Here is a 22,131-nt window from a genome sequence, read left to right on the forward strand (position 1 = left end):
GGATAGAGTACAGAGCCCAAAGTCAGGAAGAGTCATCTTCCTGAGCTCAAATCTGGCCTCAGACACTTACCAGTTATGTGAACCTGGACAAATCACTTAACCCCATTTGTCTCAGTTTCCTCATCTGTAAAATGACCTGGAAACGGAAATGGCAAAGCATTACAGTGTCTTTACCAAGAAAACCTCAAATGGGTTGAAATGACTGAACAACAAAAATCACTCCTTGATCTTTGGGATTTTTATTGGACTGAGTGAAACACAAAATCACGATTCTAGCTCCTAGGTTATTTTGACTTGTGCTCGCTACACAGGCTGAAAACTACACTCTCGGTACATAGAACCGAAAGGGACAAACAAACAGGCCAACCATTCCCGATTGATTAGAGGACACAGTGACCTCACAGGGGAAGAAAGCCCTGAGGTCTTTCTCTTTATAGCAGTCTCATCAGAAACCCTGAGTAAAAGAGTTACTTGGTTCCCCCACAGACAAATACAGCAAAGAGAGGTAAGTTGAAGCTGACTGGTCTTTTTAAAGTCCTCAAAGCTAGACAGAGAGCCTTTCATTCATCATGTGGCTAGCCAACTAGAACCAGTTAGAGAAGGTGCGCCCAGGCAGGCATGTTTGGCTTTGCTAAGGTATTGCCTTACACATGATCTCAATTCTCTTAGAAGCAGCTCCTGAGCACCCTTCAGAGGGAGACAAACCATGTCAGATAATCCTAGGATGCTACAGATTTCTCTTACATTTGATGTTGTTGTCATATTATGATCTTATATTATTGCTTAGCTCTTTTTTCTTTCTTTTTTCAGATGTTGTTAAATTTTTCATTTCTTCTATCCCCAAATTAATATGAAAAATAAGTTCATTAAGGGCAGGATCTGGACAATTTTTTTTTCATTTTGGTACCTAACATGATACCTTACAGATATTAGGAGCTCAATATATACCTGTTGAATGAGTGAATTTCAACATGGGCTAGATCTATACACACCTGGGCATGTAAATGCGATCTTTTTTGAAAAATCAGTAAATTCCATAGCTAGAGGGGCGGAGAAAAAAACAAGCTCGATAATAGATTGTTGGTGTTGGTACAGCCATTGTGAAGAGCAATTTGGAACAGTGCCAAAAAGTCACTAAATCATAGGATTTATATATAGAAGGAATAGTCCAGCCAGGGGTGGGGAACCTTCAGCCTCAAGGCCACATGTGGCCTTTGTTTCCCCAGTGATTCAGTCAAAGGGCAGCACTTGAAGACCTATAGGTCCACATGCAAGGTACAAACTCCTCACCCCTGGCTCTAGTCCTACCATCTCATTTTCCAGATTAAGAAACTGAATCCCAGAGAAGAGAGATGAATTATCCCAATTCACACAGGTCCTAAGTAGGAAAGCTAGAATTCAAATGTGAGTGTTCTGACTCCAAATCCAGAGCTCTTTCCACTACCCCACAAAGTCTTAAATTTTAGATGCTGGCACACTTTTCCCTTTGGATGTTAAGGAGAACAAGAAGGCAGAGAAGAGGAACTATAAATTTTGTTGTTTTGATTTGCTTTTTCTTTTCTACCTTTGCCTCTCTGAAGAGATGAAAACTATACATTAACCTGAGGAATTTCATGTTTCAATCCAACGAAGAGAAAAGGAAGTCAAACAAAAAAGCCTGACCTATCTTCCTGGGGTATTTCATATCCTTTCTCTTAAGACCTAATTTGAGGAAGGTTTATCCTTTCAGATAGGGGTGTGATGTCATGGTCTCCAAACTTTTATGATTACTAATCCCTATCAACAACAACCAAAAATGTGGTATATGTAACACACACTCCCATTCACATGAGGTAGTAGTTTTCCATTTTACATACATACCCTCAAGATGTATATACTGACTTATTTATGAATTACATACATGTCTAACAGTGGTTGAGGATAGAAGGTATTTGCCTGGAAAAAAAGCTAATTACTCCCGTTTGGCTAGCTTCCACCTCCAGGAGGGCAGTACCACTCATCCCCAGCTCCTCTCTTCAACAGTGGCTTTCTTTTTAGTTTCCTGCCCTTCAACCTTGCCCCTTAGGGGATGAGTTTCTAGGAATATTCTCCATATCACTATCATATAACCAGGCAGGCTACATTTGTCCCTGGAGTTCTAGAGTATCCTGAGTAGTTAGAGGTTCTCTTCTTTAGTGTCATTAGCTCAAGGCCTCAGTGACTGTGTTTCCTCACTACTAAGTGTCATTGACTTTACAAAGTGAGCTAGTCTTAGACGCACAGAAAGATTAAGTAGGAACCTCCAATACCTCAGGGTCGTATTCTTACTCAGTCTCTTACTCTTTAAATTCTGCTCAATTCCTACATAGCATTGGTCACACCAAGTCCACATTCAAAGACAGAATTGTTGCACTGGTGATAAACCCAAATTTTGGAACATCAGGATACTGGGGCGCCCTCCTGATCTTTCTAAATTCACAAAATGGTAGGCCCTATGCCCTTCCCCAAGAATGGAAGAACAAATGGAGAGACCAAAGACTGAGGCCCATTTCATAGGTCTACATGGCCTTGACAGGAAAAAGTCCCAAGGCCTCTCCCCTTACAACATTGTCTCTCATAAAGATACAGTGGAAGAAGGGGCCAAACTATAAAATGAATATGGTCAAAATATAAAATGTCAAAGAGGCAGATCTTTGGTAGGTCCTAGGCCAAGGCTACCTGAAGGTCTTTTTGAAGATGTCCCCAGTTTCAGCGATGCAACCAATAAGAAAAGGCTTCCCATTCACCTCATGGTTAGCCAGTTAATAAAAACATACTAAGCACTGTGCTAAGTACTAGGGATACAAAAAAAGACAAAAGCAGCCCCTGCTTTTAAGAACTTTACAATCTAATGGATGAGTACAACACACAAAAGGAAGGTAACAAGGTGATGGGGGTCTGGAAATGTACCTGGCATGGGGGGTGGGTTAGGGGATGATGGAGAAGTCCACAGGAGTACATCCAGGTGGGAAAGCAAAGAAATGACTGATTTGGGCGCCTTCCTTAAATATAGGTTCTAGAAGTAGTTCTACCCTCCAATCAGAGAGAGGGGGCTCCAGGGGCAGAGAGCATTAATGAGATGTAAGTTCTAGGACTCAAGTGATCATGAAGAATGACAGGTTTCCTGGAGATGATGATGATGATGATGATGATGATGATGATGATGATGATGATGATGAAATCCAGAAGAGTACAGCCAGAACCAAATGCAAAATGTCTAAGTATTCTCCTAAGTACTTCCATTATACATCATCAAAACCCTCATGGAAGCAGTTTCTCTAGGCTTTTGATATGGAAAGACACCAACAGAGGTACTCTTTTCATCTGTCAGATGTTGTTTCACCTTTAAATACAAGAAATTTGGTCAAAGGATATGAACAGGCAATTTTCAGAGGAAGAAATTAAAGATATCTATAATCATATGAAAAAATGCTCTAAATCACTATTGGTTAGAGAGATGCAAATCAAAACAACTCTGAGGTACCACATCACACCTATAAGATTGGAAAACATGACAGAACAAGAAAATGATAAATGCTGGAGAGGATGTGGGAAAGTTGGAACACTAATTCATTGTTGGTGGAGCTGCGAGCGCATCCAACCATTCTGGAGAGCAATTTGGAACTATGCCCAAAGGGCTACAAAAATGTGCATACCCTTTGACCCAGCAATATCGCTACTAGGACTATATCCCCAAGAGATCATAAAAATGGGAAAGGGTCCCACATGTACAAAAATATTTATAGCAGCACTCTATGTAGTTGCCAAAAACTGGAAGTCAAGGGGATGTCCATCAATTGGGGAATGGCTGAATAAATTATGGTATATGAATGTAATGGAGTACTATTGTGCCATAAGAAATGATGAACAAGAAGACTTCAGAGAGGCCTGGAAGGACTTATATGACCTGATGCTGAGTGAAAGGAGCAGAACCAGGAGAACTTTATGCACAGCAACAACCACAGTGTGTGAGAGTTTTTTCTGGTAGACTTAGATTTTTGTAATACCACAAGAACTTCTGAAAAAAAAAAAAATCCCAATTTCTCTCAGAGAGAGAAATATGGAAGTCACTCACATAATGTAGCAGATCATGTTTGTGTATGTGTATCTGTTTGTGTATCATGTTCTGATTTGTTATACGGATTCTTTCATTTATCTTAGTCTGACTACATAGCATGACTATAGTGAAAATATACTCAATAAGAAAGTATATGTAGAATCTATACAGAATTGTATGCAGTCATGGGGAGGGAGGTAGTGGGGGGTGGGTGAGGAGGGATAAAATCGCAATTGTATGGCAGTGATTGTTAAACATTAAAAAAATAAAAAACAAAAAACAAACAAAAAAAAAACAAAACAAAAAAAAAAGATGAAATTTTTGATTTTATGCATATCTTGAGGTTAGTAAAATTGCTTTGTATCTTCCTAAAAGCAATCAAAGATGTGATTCTCCTGTCTAACCCTGAACCCTTCATACTGTCTACCTACATTATCCTTCCCAGATATAGATTTATAAATATATACTGCTGGACAAACTCTATAGGGTATCCATTCACATGTCTGTTGAAATTTGGGCAATAGATGTTTAACTTAATTTGATCTTTCCTATGTGGATAGACAGGTCAAAGTTCTTTGAGTGAAAAAGAAAGCCTGACTAGATAGCCAACAAAGCAATCACTCCAAGGGCATTAAGGATGAAATGGGGGGAGGGAGGGTAATTAGAAACATCATAAGAAAGAAAGAGATTTGTAAAAATGATTATAGCAAATGTTTTTTTCCATCAAAGTTAGTGAAACCACCATACTTGTACCCTAACATTACAATAACTGTAGTGCTTACAGAGGAAGTAGAAGTGGACCTAAGGAGAACAAAGAGTGGAAAAGTGGTCAGATTATACCAAGGACATATCATACCTCACTGATACCCAAAAAAAGATAATAAAAAACCCCATCAACTACTGACTGATATATCTTAAATTCTATCTCAAATAGACTAGTGAACACTATCAGAGTGCCACTGAAAACTATCAATAGCATATCAGCATCTGGCTCAGGAAGTCTACAGTATAGTAACAGTGATAGTGAGTGTTCTGGGAGATTGAAACTTGGCTAAAGATTTGGTATTATAATTAGGTATTAATTGAAAATCAGCCCCAGGTAGGTAAGTTTCATAAGGACACTGATTTATGAGAGTCATCTATGTAAAAATGGAGGGTATTCTCTATGAGAGTATTCATAGGGAACAAAAAGGCTTTCATGAATGATATTTAACAACAAAGCATATGAGAGAAATGGTTATTCCTTTCATAGATTATTAACTAATTATTGAATTAAAACCAAGGTTTTTCCCCTTTTCTGCTTTCCCATCCAGAAATCAGCCAGTGTGGGAAATCTTGGGCAAAAACTTACCCAGGCTAAGATCTAATCAAAGACAGTAAAGAAACTAAGTTTAGACAAATGAGTGGATTCCTGCTCAGTGTGTTTACTCAGACAGGTCTGAGAAAATGTAGATTCTCCCTTTGGTTAGGAGGTGATAAGGAAATTGATAAATCTCTTTGACCAATATTTGGGTGCTCAATGTCACCTCAAGATCCTCATTGGAATAAGCCTACTCCTCATTATAATACTTGTCAACCAATGGTTCACCCCTTCTTCAAAAGACTTTGTAGATATTGAAGGTTCAGCCTCTTTCTTACCAAGGGGATAATTATCCTGTTTTGTTAATTGCTTTCTAGATAGAGTCAATAAAATTCATTTTAATATACCTAGAAACTCTATCTCAGAAATTTTCAATCATTACAGACATCTTTACCACTTCATGACTAACTGAAAAATATAGAGAATATGTGATAACTTTGAGCTTATTATTTATTGATAATGAAAAAACATTCAAGTTGATGGGAAAAAATGTCACCTTATAAGCTCTTTTAAACAAGGAATTCCCCTGCATAGGTCAAGATCATCCAAGAGTCCTTGGGATACACAGCAACAGTCTTGCCTTCAATGAGGCAAGACACAGGGAGAACTGTATGCTCAACACAAGTATTTGTCACCCAGGTGATGGAAGACACCCAGCACAGAATCTAGGGCAAAGAGGAATTCCCTGTAGAAGGTGAAGTCCTTCAGATTTTACTATTTGTGGATGATTTTGTTGATTGTAGTGAAAAGGCTCCTGGAAAAGATTTATAACCAGTCAAAGGTAGGTAGGTAAAGAAATCAATAGGTAACCAAAAACAAACAAACAAAAATCTCCTTGCTTTAAAAAATTAAATTAACTTAAGAACAAATATAAATAATTATTTGAAATTTGCAACAAAAGGATCCCCATGTCAACTTTCATTCTGAGTCAGAACTCCCAAGATAAGACTACATTTCCTTTGCAGGGCTCTAGGGATATCCCTGAGGAGCCAGCAGTTTCTTTCTCTAATGATTTTAGCTAAAGTTTCTATTCCTATATTCTCTCAATTGTTAATTAATTACCAGAGATTAATAATAATAATGAAGATTAATATAATGCTTACTGTAACCCAGACACTGTGCACTTGACAACTTTTATCTCATTTGATCCCCATAACAATGTTGCAAAGTGGGTGCTATTATTATCCCCATTTTACAACTGAAGTAACTGAGGCAAGCAAATGTTAAGAGACTTACCTAGAGTCACATATCCAGTAAATCTCTGGGACTGGATTTTAACTTAGATCTTCCTGACTCCAGACCCAGCTCTCTATCTACTATACCACCTAGCCACCCCTAGTGGTGATTAGCAGTGATTACTGTCCCAATATCATTTAACCAAATAACATCAATTATCTCTTTTGTTGTTGTTCAGCCATTTTTCACTTACATCCAACTCTTCATGACCCCATTTGGGGTTATTCTGGAAAAGATACTGGAGTGGTTTGCCATTTTCTTCTCCAGTTCATTTTATAAGTGATGAAACTTAAAGTAAATAGGATTAAGTGACTTGCCCACAGTCACACAGATAGTAAGTGTCTGAGACCAGATTTGAACTAAGAAACATAAGTCTTCATAACTCTAGAACCTCTATCCACTGTACCAGTTAGGGATGTTTACTATGAAAATATAACAAGAACAGAAATTATAAAACATTGCCTCCTAACACCAAGGTAAACACTTTCCCTTAAACTACCTCAGTTCCCAAGGAGGGAACTTACTACAGTTTCCATGAACATATATCCCATTGAGTTCACTTCTGAATGTGGCATAGACAATGGATAATCACTTTTGCTCCCTCTTGGCTACCTTTGATCTGTGCTAGGTCAAAAAAGTTGCTGATGGCTTATTCCCTCATGGCTGGTCACAAAATCTAGCATAGCTTCCATGTCCTGAACCTCTGGTGGCTCACTGTTCTGAGCTTTTTAAGTTCATAAGGTCATATGTCTCCTTTAAGGTCCATAAGATCTCTATTACTCCTGCTCCTAAAAGCAGGCAGAATAGCTGTAGCAAAGATGGAATACAAGAGACATTAGATTCATGTACTCATGGGCCACATGATTGAGTCCTCAGTGGGGAGATAATAAAAGACCTAAGGCTTCTCTTTTTAACAAGGGATTACAACCAGGAACGCAGCCAGGAAGGTTACATGTGCAGAGTCCTCCCATTACATAACATCATACCTTTCAGAAAGAAGCTCCCTAACCTCTTCTAAATGGGCTGACAACAGGGAAAGTATGCTGTACATGCCCTGAGGAAAGAACTCCATTGGCCAGATTCCTATTACACTAATTTTTTAAAAAATGAAACAATATTCTTTCCATGAAAGATAAGTATCTTACTAGCTTGAATAGAAAATCAGCTGGAAGAAATTGACATTTTTCTTAGTGATGATAATAATAAAGATGAGGCAAATTCATTTAAAACAAAAATCTCCTTCTGAAACATGTATTTAATGATTTTTTTTTTAAATACTCTAAATAAATCAATGGAAAGTCTTCAGATCCTAGAGGACCTCTGATCCAGAAAGATAAAGTAACTATTCATGAAAAAGAGCAATGACAAACTTAGAAGATAACATTTACTCTGTTTCTTACTCTGAAAAAAAAAATACTTGCCCTACAAATGAAATGGAAAAGTTCCATGAGTTATAAACTACTTTGTGGAATAGTGCCTTAACAGATATTAGAAGCTTAGTAACTGTTGATGAAATGAAATACAATGGCTGCTTCATAGTGTTTAAAGGTTATGTGAAATGTTTGGTAGGAAAGCTAGGAGGCCATTAATTTTTTTTTTAGAAGGCCCTTAAGCCATCCCACTGTGGTTTAGCCAGCTAATCTGACCCCTGGAAAAATTTCTCTTTCTCATTTTTCTACCCAAAACTACACAAAGCATAGTCTTTCTCATGTCTCCAAGTGAAGTGGTACCCAAACTGTTTCCTTTTCTTTCATTTTTCTTCTCATGTAAAGTCCACTTATAGGTTTATTTTGCTCTTAATTCCCCAATGCTAAGGTAACTGGTAGTACTGATTAGGTGGGGTGAGTCCCAAACTTTGACAACTGAATACCTGAGATGTAGATATTCTACACAATGTCCAGTACAGGATAGAATTTTCCTAAATTTTATATAAACTTTTTTTTTAATTCTTCATAGAACTGTTGTGAAGAAATCACTCTGTAAACTTAATGTGCCAAATCAATGTGAACTATAATTATTGTTAGTGTGCTCATGCTCACTCCAAACAAAGAACAATACTTATAGTGAAGCCAGGAAAATTATCATTTATTTTAGCCAATTATTCTACATTCCTAATGAATGGATAACTCTCGAATGAAAAATATCCTTACTCAGACAAATGCTAGCCTTTTTATGCTATTCCCAATTCAAATTTCCCCTCTTGCTCTCCATTGGTTAGATGCAACCTCCTGAATTTCCCACTTCATGTTCTCCTCCCTGATAAGTTCCCCCACAAACAGCTCATTAAGCATGCAGACAAGCTTCTGACTTTTTACCTTATCAGAAGCCTGGTTCTGCTCTTTCATTAGAACCAGTCACCTCTGACTTACATTCTGCTATCATTCAAAGCTGGGAGGAGCTTTAATCCTGTGGGAAAAGAATTCCTTCCTTTGTTTCCCACATTAGCAATAGGAATGGGACTGGACTGAAATGATTCACCTCAGGTGAATTAAAAAAAGCAGGAGTTACAACCATATTATCAGACAAAACAGAAATAGAAAATCACAGCATAAAAGAGAAAACAAAGAAACTATGTTTTGTTGAAAGAAACCATAGATAACAAACCAATATCAATAGTAACCTTATATGCTCCAAATGTCTTAATATCTAAATCCATAATGGAAAAATTTAACTGAACTACAAGAAAACATAGACATTAAGACAATAGAAGCAAGATATTTCAATGTTCCCTCCCCATTTTGTACAATTTTAACAGAAAAATAAACAACAGGGAAAATATAGAATCAAACAAATTGCTGGAGAATCTAGAGCTAGAAGATAAATGGTACCTTCTAAATGTGACTGCTAAAGAATATATGTATCTTTCAGCACCACAAGGAACCTTCGTAAAAATTGATTGTCTATTAGGACACACAAATATGCAAAAACAAACAGAAGAGGCAGACATAATAAACATATCCTTTACAGACCACAAAACAATAAAAAATAGTAATGTGCTGAAGGAGCACAAACAAAAGACACAAATCCAAGTAGAGATTTAACAATGAAATTGTTATAGAATTGGGCCTGTTGGTCTTGAGGCCATCATGATTGTCTCCCCTTAAGGGAGGTTGTAAGCTTATAGAAAATACCACGAAAAGTGCTGACACTAATATCTTTCAAAGGTTAGTACAACTTGCTTTTCTCCCTGATAAACTCCTCCAAGTAATATTTTGCGATGATTTGCAAATCAGCCAGCTTGGGAAGGAGCACTTACAATCAGAATACAAGAAGCCCACTCTCAGAAGATTAACTTGAAACACCTTCTTTTTGTTGAATGGACCCAGGTACCTGAATTCTCCAATGCACCACTGCTCTTATGTGTTGTATTCTATGCTAGTTTGTTTGTTTGAATTGCATGTTGGGTCACTTTTTCCTATTTCCCCTTATTCCGCTTCCCCATTGCTTGCAATAGAGCTTTGCCAGTGAGCTGATTCCCATTGTTTTACATATTGTTCTTAGAATATTAGCTCATTAAGGTGTTCTTTTCACCCAGGTCTCTGACCCACCATAAACTGAGTACCCCAACAATGACCTAATCTTTTGGTAATAGCCCCTACACTGGGGGAGTATGGCACTGTGAGCCCAGTTGAAGAAAGAAAAGGATAACAGGAAAACCCTACATCCTTCCCAGAGTGACTCCTTTGTGCCAGAGAACTATTACAAAACAGAAATCCTCAATTTTGAGTGAGCCAAATTGTTCCATAGAAACAAGTAATAATTATGTGAAAGAAAATGATAATGATGAAGCAACATACTAAAATTTCTGGGAAGCAGCTAAAGTCTTATGGGGGAAAAAATCACATCCCTACAAACACATATTAACAAAACAGAAAAAGCAGAAGATTAAGAAACTGAATGAGCATTTTTCAAAACTGGGAGGCTAGCAAATAAGCAGTAGTAAAAAAATAAAATAATGATAAATTCCACCTGCCAAAACAAGTTGAAGATGTGACAGTTAACAAAGCCATTCATCTATTTACTAGGTTGTCAGTAGCTTAAAATGTCAAACCCCTTGCCCAGAGTTCATCATGGTCTTAGGGAAGGCACTATTTAGTTCCCTGGACTCAAACCTACTTTGGAGAATAACTGAAAACAGAAAATATACAAGATGACTTGTAGTCTTTGTTTCTCTGGTGCCCCTGATCTTGTTGAGTCAGCTGCTGAACAGATGAGAGAAGAGGTCCTTGAAGCACTGAATCATTTGTCCCCATTTATCTATCCTAGTACTCTGCACATAGCAGGCATCTAATATGTCCATTCAATTGAGCTGAATCATTACAAAGGAGAAATTTCAGTGAACTGAGCCAAAGGTCACTTCTCCTTGGCCATGCTCTTGAGTCAGTGAACATCTTAAACACTTGACCTTCTTTCAAAGGATAAAAGGTTGGCTTCCACACAAGACTGCTCCAGGGCTTCTAATTTGGAAAAATGCCATGGCATTTTGATCCTGGTCTTGAACAAAGAGCAGAAATCACCTGCCAAGCTCTTAGTTTGGGACTCAGCTGGAATTCCTTAGAAACAAGTATCCTCTTAATTCTCAAATGCACTGCTTCGTCATTCCTGGGATCAGGCCAGTTGGTTTCAGAGGTGTCAAACACATGGCCCACAAGACTCCAGAGTGTAGTCTGAACCAGATTAAAATGTAATAGAGAAATATTTAACAAAATAAATAATAAAATATAACATAAATAATATTACATTTTAAAATTATTTATATGCAGCCACAGGAATTCTCATGTACAGATTAGTGTTGTTGGTCTGTCATTTTTCAGTCATGTACAAGTCTTTATTACCCTATTTTGGGATTTTCTTGGCAAAAATACGGAGATCATGGGGACTCAGGATACACACCCCTTTGTTGGAGATGCAACTATAATTGGTAGTTCAGGTTTGATGTTGGGATAAAATGAGGCACACATATGTCACTGAACATTTAACAAAGGAAGTTTACCCTAACACAGCAAGAATATGGAACAAGAATACAGTGGTACTTAGCTTCTCTAAACTCGACCTCCTAATCTCCTTCTGTAAATATCTGTTTAGTAGGTCATCAAAGAATGGTGACTTGAACAGTCTTAGGCACTCACTAAGTCTGAGAAACCCAGACTCCATGTAGCTGGATATTTTTATGCTCCTCAATGACCGAGAAACCATAGAATTCATGAAATACTTGAGAATCTACTTAATAAGACAAACATAGGAATTGTGTGACGAATTATAAAACACTCCAGAAAAATACTTACCTAAATAATTTAAAATATTCATTGTTCATAGAGATGCCATGCCAATATGATAAAATGATAATACTATTTAATTTACTTATTCCATGTCATACTAATCTAATTACTAAAAATTTAGTCCATAGAACTAGAAAACATGATAAAGTCTATCTGGAGGAACAGATGCTCAAGAAAAATAAAGAAAAATGATCATTGTTGGAGGGATTCTGGGCAGACACATAGCATGCTGGCAGAGGTGCTTTTTTGGAAGGAAATTTGGAGCTATAAAAAAAGTCCCTAAATTGTTCAAATTTTGACCCCACAATGACTAGACCTATCTGCCAGAAGCTATGTAATATGGTAGATAAAGCACTGAATTTAGGATCAAGATTTGAACTAAAATCCTGCCTTAGAAAAATGCTAGCTGTGTGATCTTCAACTCCTCTTAACTTCATTTACCTTATCTGTAAAATGAGGCAGTAGAACTTGATTGTCTGCAAGGTCCGTTCCAGTCCTGAATGTGATCCTATAATCCAAAGATTAAAGCAAGAAAAAAAAAAAGACCTATATGGACAGAAATATTTATAATAGCACTTTTTTTATAGCAAAGAACTAGAACCTAAAGATGCACCCATCACTTGGGAAACAGCTGAACAAATTATGATATATTAATGTAATGGAATATTACTATACCACAAAGAAAAGTCAAAAAGGAGAGTGTCAAGGAAATCTGGAAAATCTATGAATTGACATAGGGAGGTAAGCAGAACCAGAACTGTTTATACAATAGCAACATTGTACAGAAAAACAACTTTGAAAGACAAGAAATTTCATCAGTGAAGTAATGAACCATAATTCCAGAACAACAAAGATAAAGTCTGCTAATCACATCCTGACCGAGAGGTGATTGTGTCGAAGTACGAAAAAAGGCATGTGTTTTCAGACATTGCCAATGTATGGATTTGTTTTCTTAGAAGAAGACAGTAACCCTTTAAGGAACTGAGAGTTCACTTGTTTGGAATGTCTATTTCTGCGAAAAGCAATGTCTGATTCAACTCTACTTAGATAGTTCACTTCTCTAGTGCACAGATCTGCTCAGAATTCTAAGAGAAACAGTTACTCTGACTCAGAGTTCTGAAACAACTGTTACTCATTTTGAATATGACAAGCTTCATCATACTACAGAGAAATGGATAATCAAATGGTTTGTGATACGGGGAAAATGCAATTTACCTGATCACAGATAAAAGATAAGATTTTGGGAGGAAGAGCCAAGATGGCAGAGTAGAAAGATACACATATGCTAGCTCCGAACCCACAGCCCATAAAATACCTATAAAGAAGAACCCCCAACAAATTCGGGACCAGCAGAAGCTACAGAACAACTGAGCTGAGGAGATTTCTGTTCCAGAGAGACCTGAGGAGCTGGCATGAAAGATCCGTCGCTCATCAGACCCAGAGCAGAGCCCAGCCCTGCCTTGGCCAAGTGGCACCAGGAGGAGCAGATGCAAGCAGGCTTCAGGGACAGAATCTCCAGCAGCCACACATGTCCCTCCACCCACAGGTGCCAAAGGTCAGTGAGAGGGTCCTTTCAGCTCCCAGAGAGAGGAGTGGGGTGCCCCCATAACTCAGGCCCCCTCGGGAGGCAGCCACGGAGGCGGCAGCAGACAGGGGCTCCCAAAGCAGGCAGGAGCCAGGATCCAGTGTTGAAGGTCTCCCCATAAACCCCCTGAGGGAACTGAGCCTGTGAGGTGGCCCTGCCCCCACCTGAACACCTGAATTTAATCTCACACTGAATAACAGCCCTGCCCCCACCCAAAGCCCTGAGGCTGGGAAACAGCATTTGAATCACAGACCCCAAGTGCTGGCTGGGCACATCTGGAGGCAAGGTGGGTGTGGAGAGGACACTCAGAAGTCAAGTCACTGGCTGGGAAAATGCCCAGAAAAGGGGGGAAAAAAATAAGACCATAGAAGGTTACTTTCTTGGTGAATAGATATCTCCTCCCACCCTTTCTGATGAGGAAGAACTATGCTTACCATCAGGGAAAGACATAGAAATCAAGGTTTCTGTATCCCAAACATCCAAAATAAATATTCAGTGGGCTCAGGCCATGGAAGAGCTCAAAAAGGATTTTGAAAATCAAGTTAGAGAGGTGGAGGAAAAACTGGGAAGAGAAATGAGAGAGATGCAAGAAAAGCATGAAAAGCAGGTCAACACCTTGCTAAAGGAGACCCAAAAAAATGCTGAAGAAAATAACACCTTGAAAAACAGGCTAACTCAATTGGCAAAAGAGGTTCAAAAAGCCAGTGAGGAGAAGAATGCTTTCAAAAGCAGAATTAGCCAAATGGAAAAGGAGGTTCAAAAGCTCACCAAAGAAAATAGTTCTTTCAAAATTAGAATGGAACAGATGGAGGCTAATGACTTTATGAGAAACCAAGAAATCACAAAACAAAACCAAAACGATGAAAAAATGGAAGATAATGTGAAATATCTCATTGGAAAAACAACTGACCTGGAAAATAGATCCAGGAGAGACCATTTAAAAATTATGGGACTACCTGAAAGCCATGATCAAAAAAAGAGCCTAGACATCATCTTTCATGAAATTATCAAGGAAAACTGCCCTGAGATTCTAGAACCAGAGGGCAAAATAAGTATTCAAGGAATCCACTGATCACTGCCTGAAAGAGATCCAAAAAGAGAAACTCCTAGGAGCATTGTGGCCAAATTCCAGAGTTCCCTGGTCAAGGAGAAAATACTGCAAGCAGCTAGAAAGAAGCAGTTCAAGTATTGTGGAAATACAGCCATGATAACACAATATCTAGCAGCTTCTACATTAAGGGATAGAAGGGCATGGGATATGATATTCCAGAAGTCAAAGGAACTAGGACTAAAACCAAGAATCACCTACCCAGCAAAACTGAGTATGATACTTCAGGGGAAAAAATGGTCTTTCAATGAACTAGAGGACTTTCAAGCATTCTTGATGAAAAGACCAGAGCTGAAAAGAAAATTTGACTTTCAAACACAAGAATGAAGAGAAGCATGAAAAGGTAAACAGCAAAGAGAAGTCATAAGGGACTTTACTAAAGTTGAACTGTTCATATTTCTACATGGAAAGACAATATTTGTAACTCTTGAAACTTTTCAGTATCTGAGTAGTGGGTGGGATTACACACACACACACACATACACACACACATACACACAGAGAGAGACAGAGAGCACAGAGTGACTGGAATAGAATGGGATCATATCTTAAAAAAATGAAATTAAGGGGTGAGAGAGAAATATATTGGGAGGAGAAAGGGAGAAATGGAATGGGACAAATTATCTCTCAGAAAAGAGGCAGGCAAAAGACTTTTTAGTGGAGGGAAAAAGAGGGGAGGTGAAAGAAAAACATGAAGTTTACTCTCATCACATTCCACTAAAGGAAGGAATAAAATGCACACTCATTTTGGTATGAAAACCTATCTTACAAAAGTGGGGGAGAAGGGGATAAGCAGGGTGGGGGGCATGATGGAAGGGAGGGCAATGGGAGGAGGGAGCAATTTGAAGTCAACACTCTTGGGGAGGGACAGGATCAAAGGGGAGAATAGAAGCAATGGGGGGCAGGATAGGATGGAGGGAAATATAGTTAGTCTTATACAACACGACTATTATGGAAGTCATTTGCAAAACTACACAGATATGGCCTATATTGAATTGCTTGCCTTCCCAAAGGGAATGGGTGGGGAGGGAGGGATGAAGAGAAGTTGGAACTCAAAGTTTTGGGAACAACTGTTGAGTTCTGTTCTTGCTACTAGGAAATAAGAAATACAGGAAATGGGGTATAGAAAGTTATCTGGCCCTATAGGACAAAAGAGAAGATGGGGACAAGGGAAGGGAGGGATGATAGAAAGGAAGGCAGATTGATGATAGGGGAAATTAGAATGCTTGGTGTTTTGGGGTGGGGGAAGGGGAGAAATGGGGAGAAAATTTGGAACCCAAAATTTTGTGAAAATGAATGTTTAAATAAAAAAATTAAAAAAAAAAAGATAAGATTTTGGTTACTAACCATAAAGTAGGCTCACTCACAGAAAGGACCAAGAATCTAAATCCAGAAAGATAAGAGGAGACAGAATTGACAAGACAGATTTCAGAACAGCATCAGCTAAATTTGAAGTTGAAAGTTGCTGTTGAGAAACAAATCCACGTGAGAGCAGAAGCAGAGAAGCAGAAAAATCATCTAGAGGATCAGCTCCTTCGGCTTAGACATAACTCCCTAAGTGTATGCCTCTTCTCACACACAATAAGAACACCAGTAGGAGAAAGTGACCCAGGTTTACACATGTATTTCAATGCATTTATTATTCCATCATTTGTCTTAACATATGAGTAGCCATGATATTATTATTTGTTTTGCCTTATTGTTATGTAAAGGATTATATTTTAGATTTAAAAGTGAGCGTCCCAGCAAGACTAGACTTTTCTATCTCAGTATCACTGTTCAGTCACCCATAATCAGGCAAAGAAAATATAAGAGGAAGACAGAAGCCCAGGCTCAAGTTTGCCTAGCTTAGCCTCAACTCTAGCAGCCACATGGGAAAGGGTACAAGTTCTCCTCTAAGTCCCTCAGAGGAACTCTAGTATTATGGGAGACACAGTGTTATGGTGGTTATGGTGCTGCTTCTCATGTGGAATAGGTAGTGGGGGAAGAGGGGACAGTGGGTTGGTTGGCTTCCAGGAGAGTCATCACAACATACAATGGAGATGCCTTCAAGAGATTTTGGAGCATATGTAGATATTGGGTAACTGTTTCCAATCTACTTGCTACAGAGTAGACAGTAGGTTCTTTGATAGTTGCACTTGCAGAACTGGAAGTGCTTTCAAAAAGCCTTAGTCAGTCTTGGTTTTCCCTCTTGGCAGATCGCAGTTCTTGATTTGACTCCTTCAATGACAACATTCAGCAAGAAATGACCTTGTAAAGGAAGAGGCTCTGGAACCTCTCTCTCCAAGGCCAACTTGTGTCCCCATGGATCTGAGCCTTCAACCTTTACCTGCCATGGCATTGTTATTTTGATTTAGACAAACGAAATTAATCTGCAAGCTTTAAAAGCGTAAATTTCAAAAAGTCAAGAGAACAAACTTATCTGAGTCCTAGGAGTCAGAGACCACAATGGCTTCTGCAAACTAGCATTAATGCTGTGGGGATCCAGCCCATAGAAAGCTGAGACAAGGACTTTTACAGCAGGTAGGTCAGTTACACCACTTTTGGATGGGAATTTGGTGAGACCACTGCTATGAAAAAACTACTCAATCTGAGGCCACTGTCCTCAGAGATGGAGGTGGTATGGTGGAAAATGTGCTTCTGAGATGTTGGGGGAAAATGTCTGTACTTTAGCTATGTCTTTATCTTCAAAGTAAATAACCCTTAGGAAAAACTAATTGATATTCATTGGTTGGCTAATATATTTGGTTTGCCATTTCCTTCTCCAGCTCATTTTACAGACAAGGAAACTGTGGCAAACAGGAGTAAGTGACTTAGCCAGGGTCTCACAGCTAACAAGTGTCTGAGGTCACAATTGAATTCAGGTCTTCCTGATTCCAGGCCTGACAACTGTGTGACCCTGGGCAAATCACATGACCCTGTTTATATCAGTTTTTGAAGACGACCAATGACATCACGAGGATGATGTCTTGATTTACATGTGAATTGGATTTGAGTGAGACAGAGCTGTGCAAAGTCCTCAGTTACACTCTCTGCTCCACAGTCATCAGATTCCAGTGACAGGACAAAAGTCAAAAATGACTGAGGATGGCCCAGGATGCAGTGGGTCAACTTGGCGTTTCTAAATTAAGGTTTTTCCCAGGTCTCAGTTTGTCTGAGGTCATGCGCATTCAATGACTAAGAGTTAGGTAAGACTTGAGACAAAAGATAGCTTAGTTTACTTTCCCAAAGCTATGAGTCTGAGCAGGGAAATACCCTCAGAGGTTCTGGTCAGAATAGAAAACAATTGCTATGTACACTCATTCTAAGCCAATAGAAACTAAACAATGAGCCAGAGTGGCCATTCAGTGAAAGCCAGAATGATTTAGGTTCAAAGCTGTATTCAAGTGGATCCATTTAAAACATAATGGGCTTTTTTTTTTTTTGAGTGTCATAGCGCGTATTTATTATTTAAGATCAAGAACAGATTCTGAAGGGGTTGGGGCAGGGGGCCAAGGGAAGAATCGACTTCCTGGGAGACGGAAAGCCTCTCATCTGTGTCTGCTCTAGATGGGTTTGATCCTGATTTCTGAGCCTTGGTCCAGGGCACATATCGAAGCCCACGCTAAGAGGGGGGTACAAGGGATTCGGGTTTAGGGAAACATCAGGAGTGGCCAGTTAGACATCCAACCAGAGGTGGGAGCTGGGATTCTACTGGGATCATCAGTGCTGCCTCCTTTTAGGAACTGAAGCATAGAGATAAGTTCCATCCCACTTATTTCAGCTCTTATAAAATATTCTTGTAGCTAAAGTCCTTGTGCTAAAGAAGTCTTTCATGGCCCAACTTCTCGTGCTTTGCTTCTAGTTTCTTTGAATATGCATCCACCTTGTAAGTAAGCTACCTGCTACTTGCGCCTCGATTAAAGAGGTCAGATCCAGACAAGGCTGAAGGGCTGCCTATTTCTGGCTTAAGTCCTTTAGTTTCTACTTGTGTCTACCGCAATATCTTTCATTTCTAGATCCTTGAAGCGAGTCAGTTTGTTCATGTTCTCCAGAAGTGTATAGTCTTCACAGCTGGGCCCATCGGGTACACGGCCATTTTGCAGAATACGTCCTGGCACTGCCCCGTGATGTCTTCCCTGGAGGGCTCTGCGGCCTTCTGCACAGTCTCCACCACCGCACCGTCTAGGCCCAGAGCACCAAGCAGGAGCCTTCTCAGGCCCGGTAAATGGAGCACATGCCTTGCCGGGATTGTGCGCATGCGGAGGGGAGTGACACCTCACAGCTTTGCCCCGCCCCTCCCCAGACACCTCTCTTTCTTAGTCTCTGGGAGCTGCCCTTCCCTTTCGGGACCCACCTCTCCAGGCTGAAGCTCTGGCCAGGTTCTTCAGAGCCCCGCCCTGCCCCTCCCAGCCCATAGTGGGCTTTTGAAAAACCTGTTCTTTCTATATTTCAATAAATCAAAAAAAGAAAATGTACAGGATAAAAGTTAATTGTCCCAACTTTTTGAAAATCAGAAGGAAAAAGATAGAAAAAAAGAAAAAGAGGAAGGGAAGAAGGAAAGAAAGGAGGGAGGAAGGGAGGGAGGGAAGGAAGGAAGCATTTCCCAACTTTTTGAAGAAACAATAGCTAGGAGAAGGAAGCCTCAGTTTCCAAATCTGTAAAATCAGAGAGTTGCATGAGACAGTCTCTAAAATTCATTCCAATTCTGAAATTTTATGAATCTTTAAGTTTAAAGTGAATATGGAACTATTCATATTCCACTTAAACTAATATTTACACAAAGTGCTAGGGTAGATAATAACAAGAAAGTTTTGGCATAAGCAAATTTATAAAAACAATTTTAGCATTAAAAATTTTTCCCAGATAAATAGCAGTAGTTTATCACTTTATTTTTGTTGTTGCTGTTTGTCCTTTATTTCTTTTTTTAATTTAATATTTTACCAGCTACATGTAAAAACAATTTTAATGTTCTTTTTTTTTTAAATGTTGAGTTCCAAATTTTCTCTCCTCCCTCCCCCTCATTGTGAAGGCAAGCAATTTGATATAAATTATAAATACAAATTCATGCAAAACATATTTTCTTTTCTTTTTTTTTTTTTATGGTGCCAATTTTAAATAATTTTTATTCTCCAGGACAAGAATTGCATTTCCACTTGTTTACAGTACTGATAAAGTGCAATGTTGTTCACTTCTCTCCCCTCTGCACACATTCAAGTATTCAGAATGCCCAGATTTATACAGTAGCTTAAATGTTACTTTTAAACTGCCACTGCCTTGGCTACAAATTTTGAGTCCTTCAATTTTTGGAAAAGCTGTGTGGAATGCTCTTTCTTCTGTTGTTTAGTCCACCTCTTCGATGGTGGGTCCAGAAGAAGCACCTCCAGATGGGGCTGCTCCACCCCCGGGGAATCCACCAGGCATGCCTCCTGGCATGCCCCCTGCACTCTGGTACAGCTTGGTAATGATGGGGTTGCAGACCTTCTCCAACTCTTTCTGCTGATGCTCAAATTCTTCCTTCTCAGCAGTCTGGTTTTTATCCAGCCAGTTGATTATTTCATTACATTTGTCAAGGATCTTCTGTTTGTCTTCATCACCAATTTTGCCTTGCAGTTTTTCATCCTCCACTGTAGCCTTCATGTTGAAAGCACAGGATTCAAGAGAATTCTTGGAAGACACCTTGTCTCTCTGCTTCTCATCCTCAGCCTTGTATTTCTCAGCCTCCTGGACCATACGCTCAATGTCTTCCTTGCTCAGACGTCCTTTATCATTGGTGATGGTGATCTTGTTCTCCTTGCCTGTGCTCTTATCCACAGCAGAAACATTGAGAATGCCATTTGCATCAATGTCAAATGTCACTTCAATCTGAGGAACACCTCTGGGTGCTGGAGGGATTCCTGTGAGCTCAAATTTGCCAAGCAGGTTGTTATCCTTTGTCATTGCCCTCTCACCTTCATAAACCTGAATAAGCACACCAGGTTGGTTGTCCGAATAGGTGGTAAATGTCTGTGTCTGCTTGGTGGGGATGGTGGTATTACGTTTGATCAGAACCGTCATAACTCCACCAGCAGTTTCAATTCCAAGAGAAAGAGGAGTGACATCCAACAGCAACAAGTCCTGCACGTTCTCAGATTTATCTCCAGACAAAATGGCAGCCTGAACAGCTGCACCATAAGCAACAGCCTCATCAGGATTGATACTCTTGTTGAGCTCCTTGCCATTGAAGAAGTCTTGCAAAAGCTTCTGGATTTTCGGAATTCGAGTGGAACCACCCACCAGGACGATGTCATGAATCTGTGATTTATCTAGCTTGGCATCTCTTAAGGCCTTTTCCACAGGGTCCAGCGTACCATGGAAGAGATCAGCATTCAGCTCTTCGAAACGGGCTCGAGTGATTGATGTATAGAAGTCGATACCTTCATAGAGGGAGTCAATCTCAATACTGGCCTGGGTACTAGAAGAGAGGGTGCGTTTTGCACGTTCACAAGCGGTGCGAAGACGGCAAACAGCCCTCTTGTTCTCACTGATGTCCTTCTTGTGCTTTCGCTTGAACTCGGCAATGAAATGGTTGACCATTCGGTTGTCAAAGTCCTCCCCACCCAAGTGGGTGTCCCCAGCTGTGGACTTGACCTCAAAGATGCCATCTTCAATGGTAAGAATGGAGACATCAAAAGTACCACCTCCAAGGTCAAAGATCAACACATTTCTCTCAGCACCAACCTTTTTGTCCAAGCCATAAGCAATAGCAGCAGCAGTTGGCTCATTGATGATTCGGAGCACATTGAGACCAGCAATGGTGCCAGCATCTTTAGTGGCCTGACGTTGGGAATCGTTGAAATAGGCTGGTACTGTGACGACAGCATTTGTGACGGTCTTCCCAAGATAAGCTTCAGCAATTTCTTTCATCTTGGTCAAGACCATAGAAGACACTTCCTCTGGATAGAAACTTTTGGTCTCCCCTTTGTACTCCACTTGGACCTTAGGCCTGCCTGCATCATTCACCACTGTGAAAGGCCAGTGCTTCATGTCTGACTGTACAACTGCATCATCAAATCTGCGACCAATCAGATGTTTGGCATCAAAAACTGTGTTGGTGGGGTTCATTGCAACTTGATTCTTTGCAGCATCACCGATTAAACGTTCTGTGTCGGTGAAGGCGACATAGCTGGGGGTGGTCCTGTTTCCTTGGTCATTAGCAATGATCTCCACTTTCCCATGTTGGAAGACTCCCACACAGGAGTAAGTGGTGCCAAGATCAATGCCAACTGCGGGTCCCTTCGACATGGTTTCTGGGGAACCGGGGGTCGTAGCTGACCGCTGTGGAGAAAGAAGGGCTGCTGCTGCGCTGAGTAGGCAAAACATATTTTCATGTTAGTCATGTTGTAAAAGAAAACAGGTCAAAAATAAAAATTGTAAAAGTGTGCTTCAGTCTGCATTCAGATTCCATCACTTCTTTCTCTGGAAAATGGACAGCATTTTACATCCTAAGTCCTTTGGAACAATCTTGGA

The 22,131-nt window shown here is 39.7% G+C and overlaps 1 protein-coding gene and 1 long non-coding RNA gene across 3 annotated transcripts in view; both read right to left on the reverse strand.

Annotated features, from left to right (window-relative positions):
• Positions 1 to 4,381: 4,381 nt before the first annotated feature.
• LOC140506402 (uncharacterized) overlaps positions 4,382 to 22,131 on the reverse strand; it is a 72,415-nt gene continuing 54,665 nt past the window's right edge. The window contains exon 3 of one of the 2 annotated variants that reach the window (XR_011967923.1): positions 4,382 to 6,189. This is a non-coding gene — a long non-coding RNA (uncharacterized lncRNA). Of the gene's footprint in view, positions 6,190 to 8,735; positions 11,339 to 22,131 lie in introns of those variants that run through there. The other variant, XR_011967924.1, reaches the window with a different exon arrangement.
• Positions 19,731 to 21,987, reverse strand: LOC140506399 (heat shock cognate 71 kDa protein-like). Its single transcript, XM_072613524.1, has one exon. The coding sequence runs from the start codon at positions 21,982 to 21,984 to the stop codon at positions 19,966 to 19,968; it is 2,019 nt and encodes a 672-aa protein (XP_072469625.1). The 5' UTR covers positions 21,985 to 21,987; the 3' UTR covers positions 19,731 to 19,965.

This window comes from Notamacropus eugenii, chromosome 5, assembly GCF_028372415.1.
Source record: "Notamacropus eugenii isolate mMacEug1 chromosome 5, mMacEug1.pri_v2, whole genome shotgun sequence".
Classification (NCBI taxonomy): Eukaryota; Metazoa; Chordata; class Mammalia; order Diprotodontia; family Macropodidae; genus Notamacropus; species Notamacropus eugenii.